Source organism: Pteropus medius, unplaced genomic scaffold (genome assembly GCF_902729225.1).
Source record: "Pteropus medius unplaced genomic scaffold, Ma_sr-lr_union100, whole genome shotgun sequence".
Taxonomy (NCBI): Eukaryota; Metazoa; Chordata; class Mammalia; order Chiroptera; family Pteropodidae; genus Pteropus; species Pteropus medius.
In genome coordinates, this window is record NW_024342471.1 from 7,707,475 (window position 1) to 7,727,151 (window position 19,677).

Genomic DNA, 19,677 nt, shown 5'->3' on the forward strand with positions numbered 1-19,677 from the left:
TCTGTGCCTGTACCTCCCTGGGCCTTAGTTTTCTCCTCTGTACAAACAAGGTCAGATTTATTTTCCAAGAATGTGTTTGTGTAACCAGTCATCCCTCTGAGCAACTACTATGTACCAAGGATACTGAGATAGGGAGAAATAGTTCCTCCAGGAGCTCACATTCTAGTTAAATTAACAGGCAGTGTGAAAATAGAGATACGCATTAGGGTTCCAGGACTCTGAGAGTCTGTGCCCCCATTTTGGGGGAAAGCAAGGCAAGACCACTTTTTTTTCTTGACACCAGTTTCCTATGGCTCCTCTTGTCCTTCTTCCCTTGCTGCCATTTGGGTAGGGGAGGGTGATTTGTCTCTACAACCCCCTTATGTCTCTGATTCTAAAAGGAGAAAAGGGTTTGGTTTTCTTTTTTGCTTTGGAAAAACGCTGGAAAGTATTTTTCTGCTGGCATTTTCCCCCTTCCCACTTCCCCACAAACGACCCTAGCTCCCAGACCTCTATTCTCATCTCAGTTGCCAGGGTGCTCTCATGCTTGCACGAGCAGAGGGGGCTCTTGTTGGCATGGATTCAGTTGGAAGTAGAGTAAGAACAGCCAGTCAGAAAAGAAACATTTCATCCTAGCCTGGGAACGGAAGCCAAGGGCAGGCTGTGCGCCCCTCTGTCTCAGCCAAGAACCTGGTCACCCTGAGTAAGCCCAGCTAAGAGCATCCATTCTGAGACCTGGCAGGTTGGGGGGCTGGGGAGAGGAGAACAGTTAATGCCTTTACTCTACTGGTGAACCAGACCATAGCTCCACTGACAGGCATAGGTGTTTTTAGCAAATACTTGATGTTTTAAGTAAATGTTTGTTTGTTTTGATTACATATAGTGTAAATGGTACATAATTTACAAAATGCCTTCCCTGCCCCAGCCCCTCAGTGCACCTTCCAGAGGTAACCAATTTCAAGGCCCAGAGATAGTCTCTGTAAATTACAAACATATACCTGTATATTCTCCTGACACACACATGCCTAAATGGAAGTAATTAGGTTACCTTTGGATCCTGTGTTCTTTACAGTATTATAAGAAATTCTTTAGATTTGACCTACTCAGACATCCCTGAACTTCTTCTTTTTCATCTTATGGATTTAGAGGATGTTGATTTAAATTTCAGGTACTATTTGAATTTTGAAGTCCACAGCCCCACAGAAAGACCTGATGAGAATGGTTTCTCCCTTCCCGACCCAGTTTCTCTTCCCTAAGTCACTGGTCTTTGAGAAATGGCATGTCAGCCACCCATTTGCCTTGGCCAGGAACCTGGAAGTTGTTCCTGACTCTCAATTTCCTTACCCTGCACATTCAAACAGGATTAGAAGCCCATGGAGTCATCTCTCCTGGTCTCTCTCAAGTTCATCCTCTCCTGGTCTGACCCTCTACTGTGGTCTTAGTTCAGGCCCTTAAAATCCAAACCCTCTGGGTTATTACAGTGGTTGCCAGTCCTTTCTCCCCATAGCAGCCAGAGAGATCTTTCTGAAATGCAAATCTGATCACGTCCATTGTCCTGCTTAGAATCCTTTAATGTCTTTCCTCTCTAACCCTGGGATAAAGTCCAGCAACTCCTTATAAGACATAAAAGCCTGTTCTTGATTTTCTTTCTAGGGCTTTTTTAAGTCTTTCCTTATTTCATCCCCCATTCTCTCATGCCTCTGTGTTCCTCCTGCCTGGGATATGTCCCTCTTGGCTATATCTTATCACCCTTTAAAATATATGATAGCTCCAAAGATTAGGTTCCCTTCCTCTGGGCTCCCACAGTGCCCTGTGCTTACCTACGTCATATCACATTGTCCATTTCTCTTTTGGTTAGTGAGTTCCTTCAGCCTTGAGACTGTATCATTTTTACCCATGGTTCCATAGCAAAGTGTCATGAACAAGGTCTAATTCTTGATTTTCATGTTGATCCTCACTCCGTTTCTTCTGCTTGCTTTGGATTTCGTTTGCTCTTTGTCTAATTTTTTAAAAAAATTTATTTATTTTAATTAGTTTCAAGTATACAGTACATTGGTTAGACATCTATATAATTCGTAAAAATGATCCCAATTGCTCCCTCCCTCCCCTGACCCTCCACCTAGCCAACATATTATTGCTAACTGCATTCCCTATGCCATGCTACTCCATCCCCGTGAATATCCATCAGCTACTAATTTGTAATTCTTTAACCCTTCACTCCATTCTCCCATGCCCCCAAGACCTCCTCCCCTCTGCCCATCACCAAATTGTCCACTATATTTGTGAGTCTGTTTTTGATTAGTTCGTTCTTTTTATTCCTTAGATTCCACATATAAGTAAAATCATATAGTGTTTATCTTTCTCTATCTGATTTAAATACCTTCTAGGTCCATCAAAGCAATATCTTTTTCCATCCCCTTCCTTTTAGTCTATGTGTGTCTTTTAATCTGAAGTGAGTCTTTTGTATTTTTTCTTCTTAAAGAAGTCCCTCCAACATTTCCTGTAATACTGGCTTGGTGGCGATAAATTCCTTTAGCTTATTTTTGTCTGGGAAGCTCTTTATCTGTCCTTCAGCTCTAAATGATATCTTTGCTGGATAAAGTATCTTTGGTTGTAGATCCTGGGTCTTCATCCTGTTGAATATTTTGTGCCAGGCCCTTCTGTCCTGCATAGTTTCTTTTGAGAAATCAGCTGCCAGTCTTATGGGTGTTCCCTTATAAGTAATTATTTGTTTTTCTCTTGCTGCTTTTAGTATTCTTTCTTTGTATTTAACCTTTGACATTTTAATTATGATGTGTCTTGGTGTGGGCCTCTTGGATCCCTGACTTTTGGAATTCTCTGAGCTTCCTTCACCAGGTTAGGGAAGTTTCCATCATTATTTCTTCAAATAGCTGTTCAGCATCTTGATTTTCTTCAGTTACGCCGATCAAACGGATATTTGGACCCTTAATAGTGTCTCATATGCTCCTTAAATTATTTTTATAGTCTTGGCTTCTTATCTCTTGTCATTCTGATTGAATGTCCTTGGCTTTCCCATCCTCTAGCTAGGTCATTTGATCCTTTTCTTTATTCACTTCGTTTATTCCATTTAATATATTTCTCATCTCAGATAATGTTTTCTTCATTTCAGACTAGTTCCCTTTTGTAATTTTCATTTCCATTTTTATGTTTGTTATCTCTTTGTTGACGTTCTCACTGAATTTATATACATTTCCCAAAAGTTCATTGAGCATCTTTATAACCAGTGTTTGAACTCTACATCTTTTAGATTACTTGACTCCATTATATCTGGATCTGTGTTCCATTCTCTTATATGGTTTCTGCTTCTTTGTCTTCCCATTTTGGCTGTCTTTCCGTGTCTGTTTCTATGTATTAAGCAAAGCTCCCAAGTCTCCCGGTCTTATTGAAGTGTGGATTTGTGAACTAGATGTCTGTCCAGTGGCAAAGTCCTGAGACGGGTTCAACTGCAGGCCAAATTTAGCCCAAGCCTCTATCCCTCTGGGGCCACCTGTTAAGATTCAGCAGGTAATCCACAGATGTTGTGCTTATCATTGCCTCAAAAGGCTACACCAGAAACAGGCCAGCTGGCTCCAGTGTGAGTCTAGGCGCTGCTCAGCAAGGAGCACCCAACTCGCTAAGGATATACCTGGATGTGGCTTGAGTGAGGCCGCGAGTTAGGGGAGGCGAATTTCAGGGAATCCTCTGGGTGGAGTGACCTCTGTTATCCAGTTCGATGACTTCATGGCTATGGCGGCCTCTGTGTCTGGCACGCTGGTAGCGGGGAGGGCTCAACAGTGAACAATGGATACTGCTGGCACTTCTGTACAGAGCAAGTCTCATTTTGGCCCTCATTCCGACAATGTCTCCCTGTAAGTCCCTGGTGCTCCCTACACGCAGCTGAATTGGCACTGGTGCTCAGAGTGAGCAGGTCTGTCACTGCGAAAATCTGCTCATGGACTTGCCCTTTTAAGAGGCTTCTGCCTCTGCGGCAGCCTCCATCTCACTCAGCCGCTCGAGACTGGGCAGGCCTGTGTCCTCACCCTTTCCTGCCTTCTGCCGATGTAGGGTGATTTCTTGTATTTTTCCCTATTTGTATGGCTTGTTCATCTAGATCCCAGGTGATTTTTCCTTGCTGCTGCTCCTTGTTTCCATCACAACTTTGATTTGGTCACCAGAGGGATGAATCTACGCATTTTTTTCGGTCTCCTGTCTGATTTCTTAAGGTAGAAGCTGAGGTTGTTGATTCGAGGTCTTTTTTCTTTTCTGATATAGGGATTTAATGCTATAAATTTCTCCCTCTACATACTGTTTTGGTGGCATTCTATAAATCTCGATATGTTGTGTTTTCATTTTCATTCAGTTCAAAATACTTCATAATTTCTCATTTTATTTCTTTTTTGACCCATGGATTATTTAGCAATATGTTATTTAGTTTTCAGATATTTGGGGATTTTTCAGAAATCTTCTGTTTATGATTTCTAATTTAATTTCATTGTGATCAGAGAGAACGTTGTATGACTTGAATTCTTTTGCATTTATTGAGACTTGTATTATGGCCCAGAATATGGTCTATTATGGTAAATGTTCCGTATACCCAAGGACAGAATGAGTATTCTGCTGGGAGCAGTAAAGTGTTCTACAAATGTCAATTAGGTCAATTTTACTGATTGTGCTGTTCTATATCCTTACTTATTTTATGTCTACTCATTCTATCAGTTATTGAAAATGGGTATTGAAATTGACTGTACTGCCATTCGTGACAACATGGATGGATCTTGAGATTATCATGCTAAGCGAAATAAATGAGACAAAGTTGAGAGCCATATCATTTACTTAGATTTGGGATATAAAACTGAAAGCAACAAATGAACAAGACAAACAAAAACTCATAGACACAGACAACAGTTTAGTAGTTACCAGAGGGAAAGCGGGAAGGAGGGAGGTAGATGAACATAGAGAGGGTCAAATACATGGTAACAGAAGGAAGTTTAACTTTGGGTGGTGAACACCCAATATAGTATACATATGATATGTTATTGAATTACATACATGAAACTTATATAAGATTATTAACCAGTGTCACCCCAATAAATTTAAAAAAAATGTGACCGTACTTGTGGATTTGTCTATTTCTCATTGCAGTTCTAGGCATTTTAGTTTCAGATATTTTAAAACTGTTATTAGATGTATAAATGTTTATAATATGTCCTCCTGAGAAATTGACCTCTGTATCATTATGAAATGACCTTTTTTATTCCTGGTAATATTCTTTGCTCTGAAATCTACTTTTGTCTGGTAAGTTAATTAATATAGCCACTCCAGCTGTCTCGATTCGTGTAACCATGGTATATCTTTTTCCATCCTTTTACTTTTAACCTGTTTATATTTGAAATGTGTCTCTTGTACGCAGTGTATAGTTGGATCTTTAAAAAAAGAAAAATCCAATTGAACAATCTCTGCCTTTTAATTAGGGTGTTTAGAAAGTTACATTTAATATAATTATTGATATGGTTAGATTAAATGTCATCTCACTCTTTTTTTCTGTTTGTGTCATCTGTTCTTTGTTCACACTATTTTCTCTTTTTTTGCCTTCTTTTGGATTGAGTATGATTTCATTTATCTCGTTTATTGGCTTATTAGCTGTAACTGTTTAGTGTTTGCTTTAGAGTTTATAATGTACATCTTTAGCTTATTGTAGTCTACTTTCAAGTGATTTTGTTACCACCTTACAAATAGTATATGAGCCTTACAATATAGTACACTGCCATTTCTCTTGTGGTTTATGTGCTCTTGTCATGTGTTTTACATGTTCTAAACCCCACACTACATATATATTTTTGTTGTTAAAAAAGAGATTTAAATAATTAAAAAGCTTTATATGTTTACCCCTGTATTTCTCCCTTCTGGTGCTTCTCATATGTCTCTATAGAGCTATATTTTCATCTGGTATCATTTTCCTTCTGCCTAAAGGACTTCCTTTAAAATATTTTGTAGTCTGGGTTTGCTGGTAATGAACTCTTTCAGCTTTTCTTTGTCTGACAAAATCTTTATTTTGCCTTCATTTTTAAAAGATTTCACTGGGTTTAGAATTCTAGGTTGACAGTTGTTTTTTTTCCTTTCAGTACTTTTAAAATAGTGTTACATTGTCTTGCTAGTATTGTTTCCTCTGAGAAATCTGTCATTCTTCTCTTTGTTGCTTTATATGTAATGTGTACTTTTTTCTTTGGCTACTTTTAAGATTTTCGTTTCATCACTGGCTTTGAGCAATTTTATTATGATATAGTTTTCCTCATGTTTCTACGTTCGGTTTATTGAGCTTCTTGGATCTGTGGGTTTATACTTTTTTGTCAGATTGAAAAAGTATCAGCCATTATTTCTTGAAATATTTTTTTTTATCTATTTCTTTCTTCTGAGAACTCCAGTTACACTTACATAGTTATCTCACAACTCATTGATGCTTTGTTCATTTTTTAAATTCTTTTTTTCTCTCTTTTATTTTGGGTAGTTTCTATTGCTATGTCTTCAAGTTTACAAATTGTTTCTTCTGCAATGTCTAATCTGCTACTAATCCCATCCTGTAATTTTACTTCCCAGAAGCTCAATTTGGGTCTTTTAAAAAATATGTCTTTGTGTGCCTCCTTGAATTTTTAGTCCTTGCTAACTCTCCATCTGTATTAGTTCTGGGTTATTTGGAGTTCATTGATTTTTCTCTGCATTTTGGATAGTATTACCTGCTTCATTGCATGGTAACTTTTGATTCGATGTCAAATGTAAATTTTACCCTGTTGCTTACTGGATATTTCTGTATTTCCATAAATAAGCTTTGTTTGGGCATAATTTCTTTGATAACAATTTGTCCTTTTGGGTCTTGTTTTTAGGTGGGCCCCGAGCAATATTTATCTAGTAGGGGTAGTTATTCCCTGCTATTGAGACAAGACCTTTCTGAATACTCTACCCAAAGCCCCATGAGTTATGAGGTTTTCCAGTATGACTGAGAAGTAGGCACTATAACTAACTGACCCCATGTGATCACCTGGTACTATTCTCTCTAATCCTGGTGAGTAGGTCTTTCTCTGACCTCAGCAATTTCTTCATACACATATGCTGATCAGTATTCTGTATACTTGAGGGGCAACTCTGTGTAGACCTCCAGAGTTTGTCTCCCTAATCCCCTACTGCAGCTCTCTCCTCTATGTACTCTGTCCTATAAACTGTAGCTGTTTTGGTCTCCCCAGCTCCTTAATTCAGGGAGTCTGCCAGAGGCACTGCTAATCTCATTGGACAGGAAAAACTTGATTATGTGAAATACTCAAAATATTGTGGAGGGTCGGTCTAAAAAAGCCTTTGGTATTTGTTTCAGTCAGTTACTGAACAATCTCAGAACTATATAGGTTCACATATTGTTAAAGCTGGAAGAAGACCTTAGAAGGAGCATCTCATTTACCCTTCTCATCTTTGTCCCTGTTAAACAGATGAGCGGCTGCTTTCTTTCTAGAATTTCCCCCTTGCAGTGAGTACTGTACTTCCTGTGTGTTAGCTGATGAAGTCAGCTGTGTTTCAGACTCTGTTTTTCTGGTTATACACAAGTACTTATTTTACCATCTCTAAATGGAGTGCATTAGCTCCAGGCCACAGAAAGGAAATTAGGGAAACAGGGAGATACCTAACAGAGAAGGAGACTACTCTGAAAAATGCTGTCTGCACCTCTAGCTTGAATTCCCCAGCCGTGTGGGAATAAATACAACAGTGTGAGGGACAGTGTTCCTTCTACAGGAGGAGGCCCTCTTTTCCACAGGTGAGCCTGGAACACAGCAATGATGGACATAAAAACAGCCCCTGTCTGGGCTTAAAGTTGCACTTTGGTTTTAGAGAACTTTTTGTAGGTCCTAAAGATCAGCGGTCTCCAACCTTTTTGGCACCAGGGACCGGTGTTCCTTTGAGAATCTAATGCCTGATGATCTGAGGTGGAGCTGAGGCGGTGATGCTAGCGCTGGGCAGCAGCTGCAAAATATAGAGGAAACTTCCTCGCTCTTTCAACCTCCGCTCACTTCCTGCTGTGCAGCCCAGTTCCTAACAGGCCACAGACGTACCAGCCTGCAGCCTGTCGTTGGGGACCCCTGCTGTAGATCTCATCTCAGAGAAAGGAGAGTCCAGCTATGCCCCTGTCTTCTGAAACCACAAGCAGGAACAGCTACCAATTTGGGGAAAGTACTCTGGAACCAGGCTAACTAGCACCTCTTTTTCATTCTTTTTTCCTCTTTGTTTTAACTGGAAACTTAGGAGAGCATTTCAGATAGCTTTCCAGTTTTTTCATGTGTCAGCATGAGCTTTTAAGTGAGGTTTGCAAAGGGCAGGGTTTGGAAATTGGATGGAAGATCATTAGGCAGACTATTTTCCTTATGTCAGGGGAACTGCTGGTTTATTTATGGTAACGTTATTTGGAGATGACAAGAGTTGAAGTGGTGAAAAGAGTCCTGGGTTCTAGTCCTTGTCTTTAACCTTTAACTCGCCGTAGGATCCTTGTAAGCTGTGTCACCTTTTCTGGGCATTATTTTTTCTGTTATCTAATGTGACTGGTTGGACTTCCAAGAGTCCTGCAAGCCCCCTTTGCTTTTGGTGCCAAGATTGGAGCTCTTATTTGGTCAAGGTTTGGTGGGCTATCTGATGCCATGTGTAGTGCAGGGATGGTTACTAATAACTGCATTGTTGAGTCTTTGATATTGGTGGGTAACTTTGTTGTTTTAACTTTGGATCTTTTTTTGCCCACATACACAGGGCAGATGACAGGTGACTTGAACAAAGTGACTAGTGGCTTGAAAGCCAGGTATGGTTCTCTTGGCTGAGGGTACCCTGAACATCTGAGGTTTATTCATGGGCATAATGAGCAAAGAGCATCTGAATGATTGTTCCCTCAGCTTCACTCAGCTCCCTGTCTGCCAACAGCCCTGTCTTGACCAGGCTGCTGAGGGTTCTTCAGTATTCTCACTTTGTGTTGCATTTGTGTGTAAGTGTCCTCTAGAGTATGTTTGTATTGTGTTCATGCTAAGAGTGGGAAAGAAGCAGCACTCTCCTTCTCTCAGCTTTTGAAACTTCTGCTAGATGAATTCAGATGTGGAATCTTGGGTCCTTCCTTGAAAGAACTGTAGACACCATCATTCATTTAGTGAGAGGGTATTACTGGACTTTCCTTTCCCGCAATGCGTGAATCTCTTTGTATGAGTAATGAGTGTACAGTTAAGACTTCTTAGCATCTGTTGAGATGCCCTAGGCTAATGGCCCCTACAGTGAATACCGCCAGATTGGGGCAGGCAAACTTACCCTTCTCAGCAACTCTTCAAAGAGACGTGAAGTGTGCCTTTGCGTAAGAGATAGAAATGTCCTATCTAATTATATTGAACTGATGTGTTCTCTGAAAATGGTTTCTGTACAGTCACTAACAGATGCCTTGCAGAAGGAGTTTCCGGTCCTGGCTGAACATCTTTTCCCACTGGTTTCTTTGCTTCTTGAGGTATCTCTTCTGTATTTTTCCTCCAAATAGCTGTTTAGAGTGTCTAATGAAGCAACTGTCTAGAGACCAATGTTTATTTCAACATGGTTGGAGTTGTTTTTGCTTCAGCTTTCAGAGCCAATAAAGCTGGTTATTAGATTCTGTAATTGCTGCTGTAATTACTCTCTTGGAACTAGCAAAGGCATAATTAAATATGGAGATTCCAAGGACTATTTTTTTCCATCTAAAAGCAACCTCTTAAATTTCTATCGGCCTGGGTTAGATTTCAGTTGTTAAAGCCATTGTGCTTATGATTGACAGTGAGATTCTTTGGCAGAAAAGGGATTTCTTTGTACAACCCTTCGCTGAATATTTGGTTTAGATAAACTCCTTGTAAACCCAGTACTTGTTTTTATCCCCAATTTTATTGAGATATATTTGACATATTATATTATATTAGTTTTAGGTGCTTAACAAATGACTTGAGATGTTTATATATATATATCTCAAAAATATGGATTACCACATTAAGTTTAGTTAACATCTATCATCTCACATAGTTATGAATTGTTTTTTCTTATGATGAGAATCTAGTACTTGTTTTTTTAATCAACCATCAGGAATTTGGAGAAGTATAAGGAAGACATTAAGAGCCAGCATATATTTATGTAAAACATTGAACTTGGCTCTTAACTTTGGCTACATACAGAAGCAGTCTTGTGGTAAGAAATAAGGTTGGGATTGGAGGCTGTTTTACTTTCAGTGTAACTCTGCGGGAAGAGTGGTATTTTACTCATTTTGTTTGCTCTAAGCTAAACTCCACCGTGGTGCCGCAGGTTTGTGAGACAGAGAGTGGTTAAAGTGCTGCAGACATGTTTACACGTATTCTTGCAGCCCAAGTGCGGACCCTATGTCAAATTTAAAGGTTACTTTACTCATGAACCATGTATGGAGGGGGAAAATAATCGTGCACCCTTTCTCTTTAAGAGTTCTTAGTTGGGAAATACACACAGGAGTTAGATTGGGGTAAACAAATAAACTGTCCCTGCTGGACACCATCCTGGAGTGTTCACTGCATGGAGGAGAGAAGACCATGAACCCTGCTAGCAGGAAAGGTAGCCCTGGAGGCTGGGCTGTTGCCCAGGACCTTTTTCTAATCTCAAAGAGGCATACTTTATGGCGAGGATAAAGGGAAGGTAAAGGGAAGGGCAGAAGCTTGCAGAAGTTCCTATTTTATGAGCCAGGAAGAATTCAGGGAAAGAAACCTGCCAAATGATTGTTTTAGCTTGTGTTTCAACGAGACATTATTATTTCTCCTAAATCAGAGATGCATAGGAGATAAAGTACAGGTGCACCCCAAATGAGGAATACTGTACAGAACATATGAAAAATGTAAAAAAACAGATGAATTTGAAGATTCAACTTAGTATATACTAAGCACTTACTTTGTACTAGTCATTGTGCTGAATGTTGGTCTGTAAAGGTGAATAATATAAACATTATTTCATTCATGGGAAGACTGTCGCTTACCTCCCTAGTATGTTGAGATATTTGCTTCCAGGTCATTTATTGCTTGGGGGATTTTAGAAGAAGAGTAGAGATCAGAGAAATGTAAGATCGGCATACAAGGAGTCACTGCCAGTTGGCAATGTGTTAGAGAGAAAGTTAAAGCATTTCTCAATCTGTGGTAATGAAGGAAGAATACATTTGGTTCCTGCTGCACTCAGGACACTGAAAAGCAAGGCCAATGTGTCATATTAATTATTCTCGAGAACTGTCCTAGAGTCATTTGCCATCATTCTGAGCCTGTGTGGGAAGAGCAGAAGCCTGGGGATTTACACAGACCGGTGGTTGAGCCCTCCTCTGCCCTCTTAACACGGTGACTTGGATGAGCTGCTTCACCTTTCTGATCTCCAGTCTCCTTGTTTGTATGGATCTGGGATCTCTACCCCATGACTGGGTTGCAGGAAGATTAAATGAGGAGGTAGATGGGACTGCCACAGCCCCTTGCTTGCTTTCCACGTAGAAAGCTCTCAGACTACCTTCTTGAATTTTGATTGGTGGACAAGTTGTTATAGGTTGGGCTACGCCATGGGTGGTGGGGATGGCTGGAGAGGACCTGGTAAAAGGGCAAGTATGGGACATTGGCCTGAGAAGCCTTGAGAATCACTTGCTGATTGAGATGTATTTGGGTTGGTTTCTGTGGAAAAGCAACTCGGCACCAAGGAAGTCACGAGGAAGGAGTCCCAGGCCTGGAGCATTTATGTACCAGGACTCTCCCAGAATATCTTCCCTCTTATATAATGGTCAGTGGCAAAGGGATTCACATCTGGCACTAGGGCTCCCAGAACCTGGCTTGTAGCAAGAATCTCAGTCCCTTTCTTTCTGCAGGACCTCGGGGGCCACATTAAACCACATGGAGGCTTTGTCCTGTGGGTCAAGGGAGCTGTTGAGGGTTTTAAAGCAAGAAATGACATAGTTGGATTTGCAGTCCCTTCTCTATGTTCCCACAGTCCTCTTAACACTCCCTCCAGGGCAGGATCTTACCTTTTTCATTAAGTGAGAGGCATAAAAATTAGAATGGCAGGGTGTGGATTTTAGAGTTCCACACCTGGCTTAGTCCCCTTTCTGCTGCTTAACCACCTGGTGACCTGAGCTACGTGACCTCTGTGAAGTTTGTTTTCTCATCTACTAAAAAGGGCAGTCATTTCTACCTTGAAGGGTTGCTGTCAGGAGGTACTTATTTTGCATGCATGACTTAGTACTAGCAGAAGGTAAAGGTATTGAGTAAGGGGTCTTGGGGACCCCAGGGTGTGATTTCAAGTTGGATTTCTCGAAGTCATATGCCATTCTGGCCATTCACACCAGAATCAAGGCAGATAACAGATTGAGCGACTTTTCAGCTTTTAATGAGTCACGTTTGATCTTCAGGGTTTTTTTCTTTTCTTTTCTTTTTAAATTTCTGTTTAGCTTGCCTTAGTTTTTGGCTGGAGGAATTTTCCTGGTGATTTTATCTGCTGCTTTTGGAGGAACTATGGACTGCTTACATGCAGGCTAAGCCTGTTTGCCCTTGGCAAATGGTCCTCGGAATGTAATCCTAGGCTAATAGGGAGTATGACTGAAAGGAGCATGGAACCTATTTATGTGACGTGTGGAGAAACCACAGCCCTGTGGGGGAGGTAATTGATTGTCGCCCACAGCCTGCAGGAGATGACTCTGGGCTGGAGCCTGGGGATATGGGGAACATGTGTGCTTGGGTGCATATGTGTGACCATATGTATGTAAGGCTAGTGCTCTCCAGATCAAGATAGGGGCTGGACAGCTTCCCTGACTAAGTCTTCTACTTGAGTCTGTGCTGAGCCTCCTTCCTGGCTTTGAGAACTAAGATGTGTGCTAAAGATCGTTTTTAGTGTAAAGAGAGTAATTGAAACAGTAAGGGGCGGGAAGCCTGGGTTTTGAGTAGGGAGATGAGATTTTGGCCCCTGCTCCATCATGAATTCACCTTGGTCAAATTGTTTGTCCTGACTGGATCTTAAAACAAGATGATCTCTTAACACACCTTAACATGCCAGAAGACGAGATAGATGATGTTTTGTTGTGTTTTCCATGATAGAGATTGCTATAGTAACCATCTTTAGGCATGGGGCTTTCTGCTTTGTTGATTACATTTCCAGAAGGAAATTACTGGGTCAGAGGGCAGGAACATCATTATGACTGTTGCTGTTTGTTGCCATATATTTTTTAGAAACATAACAATTTACATTTGTCAGCAATGTGTGAGATAGCATTTTAATCCCAACTGATCCATTAGTAGATATAGTCATTATTATTTTTGTAATTTAGTTGGCATAAAATGATACCTTAAAATTGCTTTATCATAATTAGAGCTGATGTTTTTTTGGGATCCACTGCTTATTGTTATGCTAGATGCTTACACATATTATCTCATTTATTCCTCACAATGAACTTATCATGGAAGCTAAGTAGCTCACCTAAGTCTGTGAGCTGGGTTTTGACTCAGAGCACATTCTTACTCTGGATGCCTCTCCATGCTTTGATCTGTGTGTATATGGTTACCAGATAATGTGCACTTTTGCTTAACTGCTTGGTTGCATTTTGAAGTATGTGAATTCTGTGTAGTTTTCTCAGAAAATTGAATGTGCCCTTTGTATAGAGGAGATTGTTAATCCTTTGTTATAGTGGAAGCAACAACTGAGGGTCATCTCTCACAATTAAGGAGAAGACCCTAGATATCCTAGAAGTGAACTCCAGGTTATTACTCTGTGTATGGACTCTGTGAAATCCTGTTTTCTCCCTATGCAGCGGCCCTTCAGGCACTGAAGCGCAAGAAGAGGTATGAAAAGCAGCTGGCGCAGATCGATGGTACACTGTCGACCATTGAGTTCCAGCGAGAGGCCTTGGAGAACGCCAACACCAACACCGAGGTGCTCAAGAACATGGGCTATGCCGCCAAGGCCATGAAAGCTGCTCACGACAACATGTACGTAGCTACCTGCTGGTGGAAGGGGGCACCCGCGCTGCAGGGCAGTGCCGGCCCTGGAATGCCTGGAGCCCAAGCCTTGGGCAGACCTCTTGACTTATTCATTCAAGCACCTGAGTTTGTTTTAATTTGCGTTCTTTTTGGAACTCTTTCTAAAATGGGTCATGTACCTTGCCTTCAGAGACAGGTCTCATGGAATGAAACAGTATTTTCTGAGTAATTCAGGGTTATTGTGATGAGCTTAGTTTCAAGCTGGAAAGGTCCCTAGAAGGTCCTCTCACCCAGGCCTCTGATTATCAAGGTGGGGAAGCCATGTCACAGAGGGGAAGTGACTTGCCCTGGTTTTTTATGAGCTTGGATATTTATGAACTAATGTCCATGACTTTTTCTTGATGCTGTCAGGGGCCCTGAAACATGGTTCATCAAGGGCTTTGGATCTGTCTATTCTTTTGTATGCTTTTGGTGGAAGTTTCTGCCTCTGTCCTTGCTCTCCTGTGGCTGTCATATTGCCAGTGTTCTTGACTTCAGCAGCCTCTTCTTTATGTGGCTACTCCTCATATACAGTGGCCTAACAAACTAGATAACCAAGCTTGTTACAGTTGTAATCAAAGGCCAGGGTAACACTAGGCTCCAAATGCAGGTCTCTCCCATGAACAGAATTCTACTTTTTTTTTTTTTTGGTGCTTAGACTTGGCAGCATATATTTGACGGTGCTTGGAGCCCCTTTTTCCTTCCTTTTGGGTACTCAACCCTACTTAAAACAGGGATTGGCAAAATGCAGCCTATAGGCCTGCCACCTATTTTTATAAATAAAGTTTTACTGAAATATAGTTATGCCCATTAATTTACCTACTGTCTCTGGCTGTTTTTGTGCTACACAGCAGGGTTGAATATTTACGAAAGCGATCATGTGGCCCACGAATTCCAAAATATTTACTCTTTGGCCCTTTACAGGAAAAGTTTCTTTATCCTTGCTCTAGAAACATGGGGGTGTAGGAAAAGTATCCTTCAAATAGTGGATGTTCATTGGACTTAGTTTCCTTAGTGCGATTCATGTCTGTTTCATTTCTATGTTCTTCAGGATGCTTAGCACAAAGTACATCTCAGTAAATACTGTGCACACTTTGAAGTATTTGTGTACATATTATATCGATTAATGGTATGTTTATACGATTGAGATTGACAGTGTATAGAAAATAATTCTGCATGTTTACTTTTCCTTTGAGATCTAGTAGAGGAGCCATAAGTTGGTTTGAGTAGATGGGAAGGGCCTGTCAAGTGGCATGGCTTTGTTTTATGATTTGTGATTTTATCTCCCCCTGTAGAGTTGCCTTGCCTTTGAGCTTGAAGAACAGCTATTTGCCCAGGAGTGAAAGTCCTGTGGTCTCATGAGAGACTATGATTATGGCACCTAACTTTGCTCAACCTTATTTCCTTAGGGTGTTGGACTAGGTGATGTCTAAGGACACCTCCATCTTCTTGATTCTGTGATTCTCTATTTTAAAGGGAGAGGAAGAAGACAATAAAGATTAATTCTTCACAGGGAGTGATTTGTAGGGAATGGAGCTGGGAAGAAGGTTGTGTGGAACAGAGTTTTTGTTCCTGCCTCACATACTCTCTTTACATAGACTGATCATCGATATGACATCTCTCCATTTCATTTAAAGGGACATCGATAAAGTTGATGAGTTAATGCAGGACATTGCTGACCAGCAAGAACTTGCAGAGGAGATTTCAACAGCTATTTCAAAACCTGTAGGGTTTGGTGAAGAATTTGATGAGGTGAGTAGTTTCATGCAGATCACATAAGCTTCATGAATGACACCAGCTGCCCTTCAATGTGCTATTGAAGGTTCTCTGGCAGGAAGCATGTGCTATGGAAATCACCACCAGTTCTTATCCCTCCAGAGACTTGGATGTACAGAGCATTAACCTTCCCTAGTTCTTGAATTTGAGGGATGATTTTACTGTTTGGGGTAGAAGCTTAGGTAGAGTAAAGGAACCTTTGTTGGGCCCCCTTAGTAGGCTTTAGGTCAATAATTGATTTCAACAAGTAGGTAGTTACCCTTCACTGCTCCCGTGAAAGGCTCTGGGCAAATAGCTGGGGCAGCTAAGGTGACCATGCCCTGGAGAAGTTTACAGGATTTGTACTCAGACAACTCTTAGGTGAGGTAAAGGTGAAGCCAAAGAAGGAACATTTACGTCTGACTCCTCAGGCAGGGATTTGTCTGGAATTTGGCCACCTACTGGTTTCTGCTATAGCAGGTAGGACTCTGAGTCACTTGGGTTTTTAAAATGTTGAATGTACTTCATTCTGTCTTAGATTTGAGTCCACTGAAGGTCCAGGCCCTCTCCACTGAACCTGATTCTTTATGCTGATTTCCATAGTGTAGCTGATAAAACAGCCTGTGGCTCTTAGCCTCAGTTGTCAAAACCAAGGTTTTCATGTTTTCGAACTAGAGTTTGATGGACTGACTAGTCAAGTTAATTTCAATTCAGCAAATATTCTTATATTCACTCAATACGCCCAGTTCTGAGATAAAAAACAAGAATGAAAAGATACAATCCCTTCTCTCAAGCTGCGCACAGCCTAGTGGAGGATGTAGCCAAAGACGTCAGTAATTGCTTGATTGTGTGTTATGTTCACCAGTAGAAAAGTTTGTTTAGGGTGTTTGAGTCACAAAGAGTGTGGACTTGGAGTTCATCTCTCCTTGACCCTCTCAGAAGGGGTGTATGCCCCCTCAGCCATCAGGCAAGAGGTACTACTCCAAGGGCTGGGATTCCCAGGGGTGTCTCTCACATTCTTGTGTTTCTTTTTACCAGGATGAGCTCATGGCAGAATTAGAAGAACTAGAACAGGAAGAACTAGACAAGAATTTACTGGAAATCAGTGGACCTGAAACAGTTCCTCTACCAAATGTTCCCTCTATAGCCCTACCATCAAAACCCGGTGAGTACTTCTTTTCAGAGTCATGACACACCCATGATGCTATGTGGTGGGTAATCTGGTGTGGTCGGTCAGCCTCAGTTTTGGTCCTGAGTTGCCTAGGGTTGAGAACCAGGTGGGATCTGTCGTAATGGCCCCAGAGACAATGTTACCTGCCTATTCCTAGTTTCTCTGTAGAACAGGGTTTCTTAACCGCTGCACTACTGACAAAGCCAGGTCATTCTTTGGGTTGGGGCCAGGAGCGGGGCCTGTCCTGTGCACTGTGGATGGTTAGCAGCACTCCTGGCCTCCATGTACTAGATGCCAGTAGCACCCTTCTTTCTAAGTTGTGACAACCAAAAATGTTTCTAGATGTTGCCATTCGTCCCTTTGGCATTATGGGGGGAATCACCCCCAGTTGAGAACCAGTATCCCAGAATGATTTTCCCTTTGTCACCAAATAAGAGAACATTCTAGGCACTGGGAAAAGGTGTAAGAATTTAATTCCAGGACAGCTCTTGCTTCCTGTCTAAATCTGCTGTGCACACCTGAAAAAGCCCTGGGCCTCAGAGGCAATCACTGTGGGATGGAAACAGCTTGGCTTTTTTAGAGACCTCGTTCTTTAAAATCTTCATTTCTTTCTGCCCGTTCCTTCTCCTTCCTTCCCCCATTATTTCACTCTTGGGTGGAAGTATTCCTCATAAAACTAGAAAAAGATAGTCTACGACCATGCCACCCTAAACACGCCCGATCCCATCTGATCCTGGAAGCTAACCAAGGTTGAGCCTGGTTAGTATTTAGATGGGAAATCACCTAGGAAGACCAGGTCCTGTAGGCGTAAAAAAATAAAATAAAATAAAACATCACATTAAAAAAAAAAACTAGAAAAGGGAAGCAGTTTGCTTTGGCATGGAGAGAGCTCAGGGAGTGGAGTGTGACCAGGTGTAGTCACCTCACTCTCCCGTATTTCAAGGGGGAAGCGGCTCCTCAAGTTGAGTCAGCTGCTTGAGGTGGGGTATGGGCAAAGGGAGTCTAAGTGCTGTCTAGCTAGCCACCTGCAGGTTTGGAGAGGTGGGTCACCTCTTCAGGGTAGAGGTGGGGTTGGCAAGGATTAGCTCTCTTTTGGGGTTCTTTGTACTCTTTCCCACCCTTGGATGCTCTGGGACTGAGGCCTTCCCTGAATCCTGACTCTCAGTGTAGGATCCTTTTTTCGTCTGGCACCGTTGTGAGTGGAGGGGAGGTGCTGGGGAAAGTGCCTGGTTATCTGCAGTTTAATGCTAAAGCTTTTAGGCACAGAGAGAAGCAGTCTTCTGATAGCTTGGAGAAGAGGTAGCTGCAAGAACAAGGCTGTTTTGCAGATACCATGCAGCACAGCTTGGGCACCCAGCCACAGTGTGTTAAGAGGACTATAACCAGTCCTCCTAAATTGTGTTTTTTTTCTTTTGTCACACAGCCAAGAAGAAGGAAGAGGAAGATGAGGACATGAAGGAATTGGAGTCCTGGGCTGGAACCATTTAACTGGTCCAGCACACACTGGGCCCAGACAGACTCTGGTGGCCTGCACAGTGGGCAGGCGTGTGTGTGTGCAGGGCAGGCAGGTCATGGTGCAGGCAGGTTCCATCGCTCTCAAATCTCCCTCCAAAGCAGTAGAGCCGCATCACTGCTCACTCTGCATAGCATGGTCTGCACCCAGCAGGGCGGGAGGGGGGAGGGAGGGGTTGGGTAAGGGTGGGGTGGGAGGTGCCTGCTGTTTATAATGTTGAATTTCTGTAAAATAAACTGTATTTGCAAATCCAACATTGAGCTTCTGGACTACGCTAACTCCACTGCTGAACCTCAATGGAAAGGGTCGACTGTTTGCAGTTGAAATGATCTTAAATGTAGTCTCTGTCCTTTTAAGTCAGTTGACTTGTCGCATATTTCTTTGTAAGACTTGTATGGTACTGGCAGAAAAGTCGTTTTTTAAAAGCCATAGGCTTTCCCTTATCCTTAGCTGTAATAATGCATCTGATTTTGATTTCCTCGAGAGCTGTATTTCTGTCCACTACCTGTGTACTGGCCCCTGTGTTTCCTACTCTAGCCCACACTCCTCACTCCCACTCCCCTGGTCTTTTGGAGTTTGTGATACTGATTTGAAATGGATGGTGTTCTCTTGAGAGCAAGTGAGATTGTTAGAGTTAAATTCCAGCTATACATTTTTCTAACATAGCTCTAAGGTCCTTGTTGCTGTTTGTGATAACTGATAGATAACTCATTGGAAACATGTGCATACATTTATATTCAGATGAAATTATGGTTTGCACTGTCTATTAAATATCTCGATTAATTTTCATACTTTGCCATTGTGTTTAATCAGTCTGTCATTTGCTTCGGGAGTTGACCCTTTCCAGGCCAGCATGATCCAGGGGAGTCTATGGAAATATATGGAAGATTTGAGCATGATGCATGTCAACAATTTGAACTAGAGCAGAGTATGTCTTACTAGAAATATGTTTAGGCTCTGAAAGCCATGGATCTGTGGCCATCATCTTGCATGGGGACCCTCTGGGAACAGTTCAGGAGTGAATTGGTTCTCTGTAGACCCAAGGTCTTCCCTAGTTCTTTATCAGTGTCCACGGGCAATATCAGCAGGACAACAGAGCATATACCTGTTGGAAAACATGGTGTTCCCACTGACTAGGCCCATCGGATACATCAGTACATTGAAAAAAAAAATGGCCTTTCCCATGAGGAGGAAGTATAGGACAGTGACTGAGAATCTAAGACATAAGTGGTATTCTCAGG

At 41.7% G+C, this 19,677-nt stretch overlaps 1 protein-coding gene across 1 annotated transcript in view; it reads left to right on the plus strand.

Annotated features, from left to right (window-relative positions):
- Positions 1-19,227, plus strand: part of CHMP4B (charged multivesicular body protein 4B) — a 41,457-nt gene extending 22,230 nt beyond the window's left edge. Inside the window, exons 2-5 of the mRNA XM_039864104.1 lie at positions 13,790-13,967; positions 15,635-15,749; positions 16,791-16,917; positions 18,347-19,227. Of these exons, the coding sequence (XP_039720038.1) occupies positions 13,790-13,967; positions 15,635-15,749; positions 16,791-16,917; positions 18,347-18,411 (485 nt within the window). The 3' untranslated portion in view covers positions 18,412-19,227. The remainder of the gene's footprint in view (positions 1-13,789; positions 13,968-15,634; positions 15,750-16,790; positions 16,918-18,346) is intronic.
- Positions 19,228-19,677: the final 450 nt, after the last annotated feature.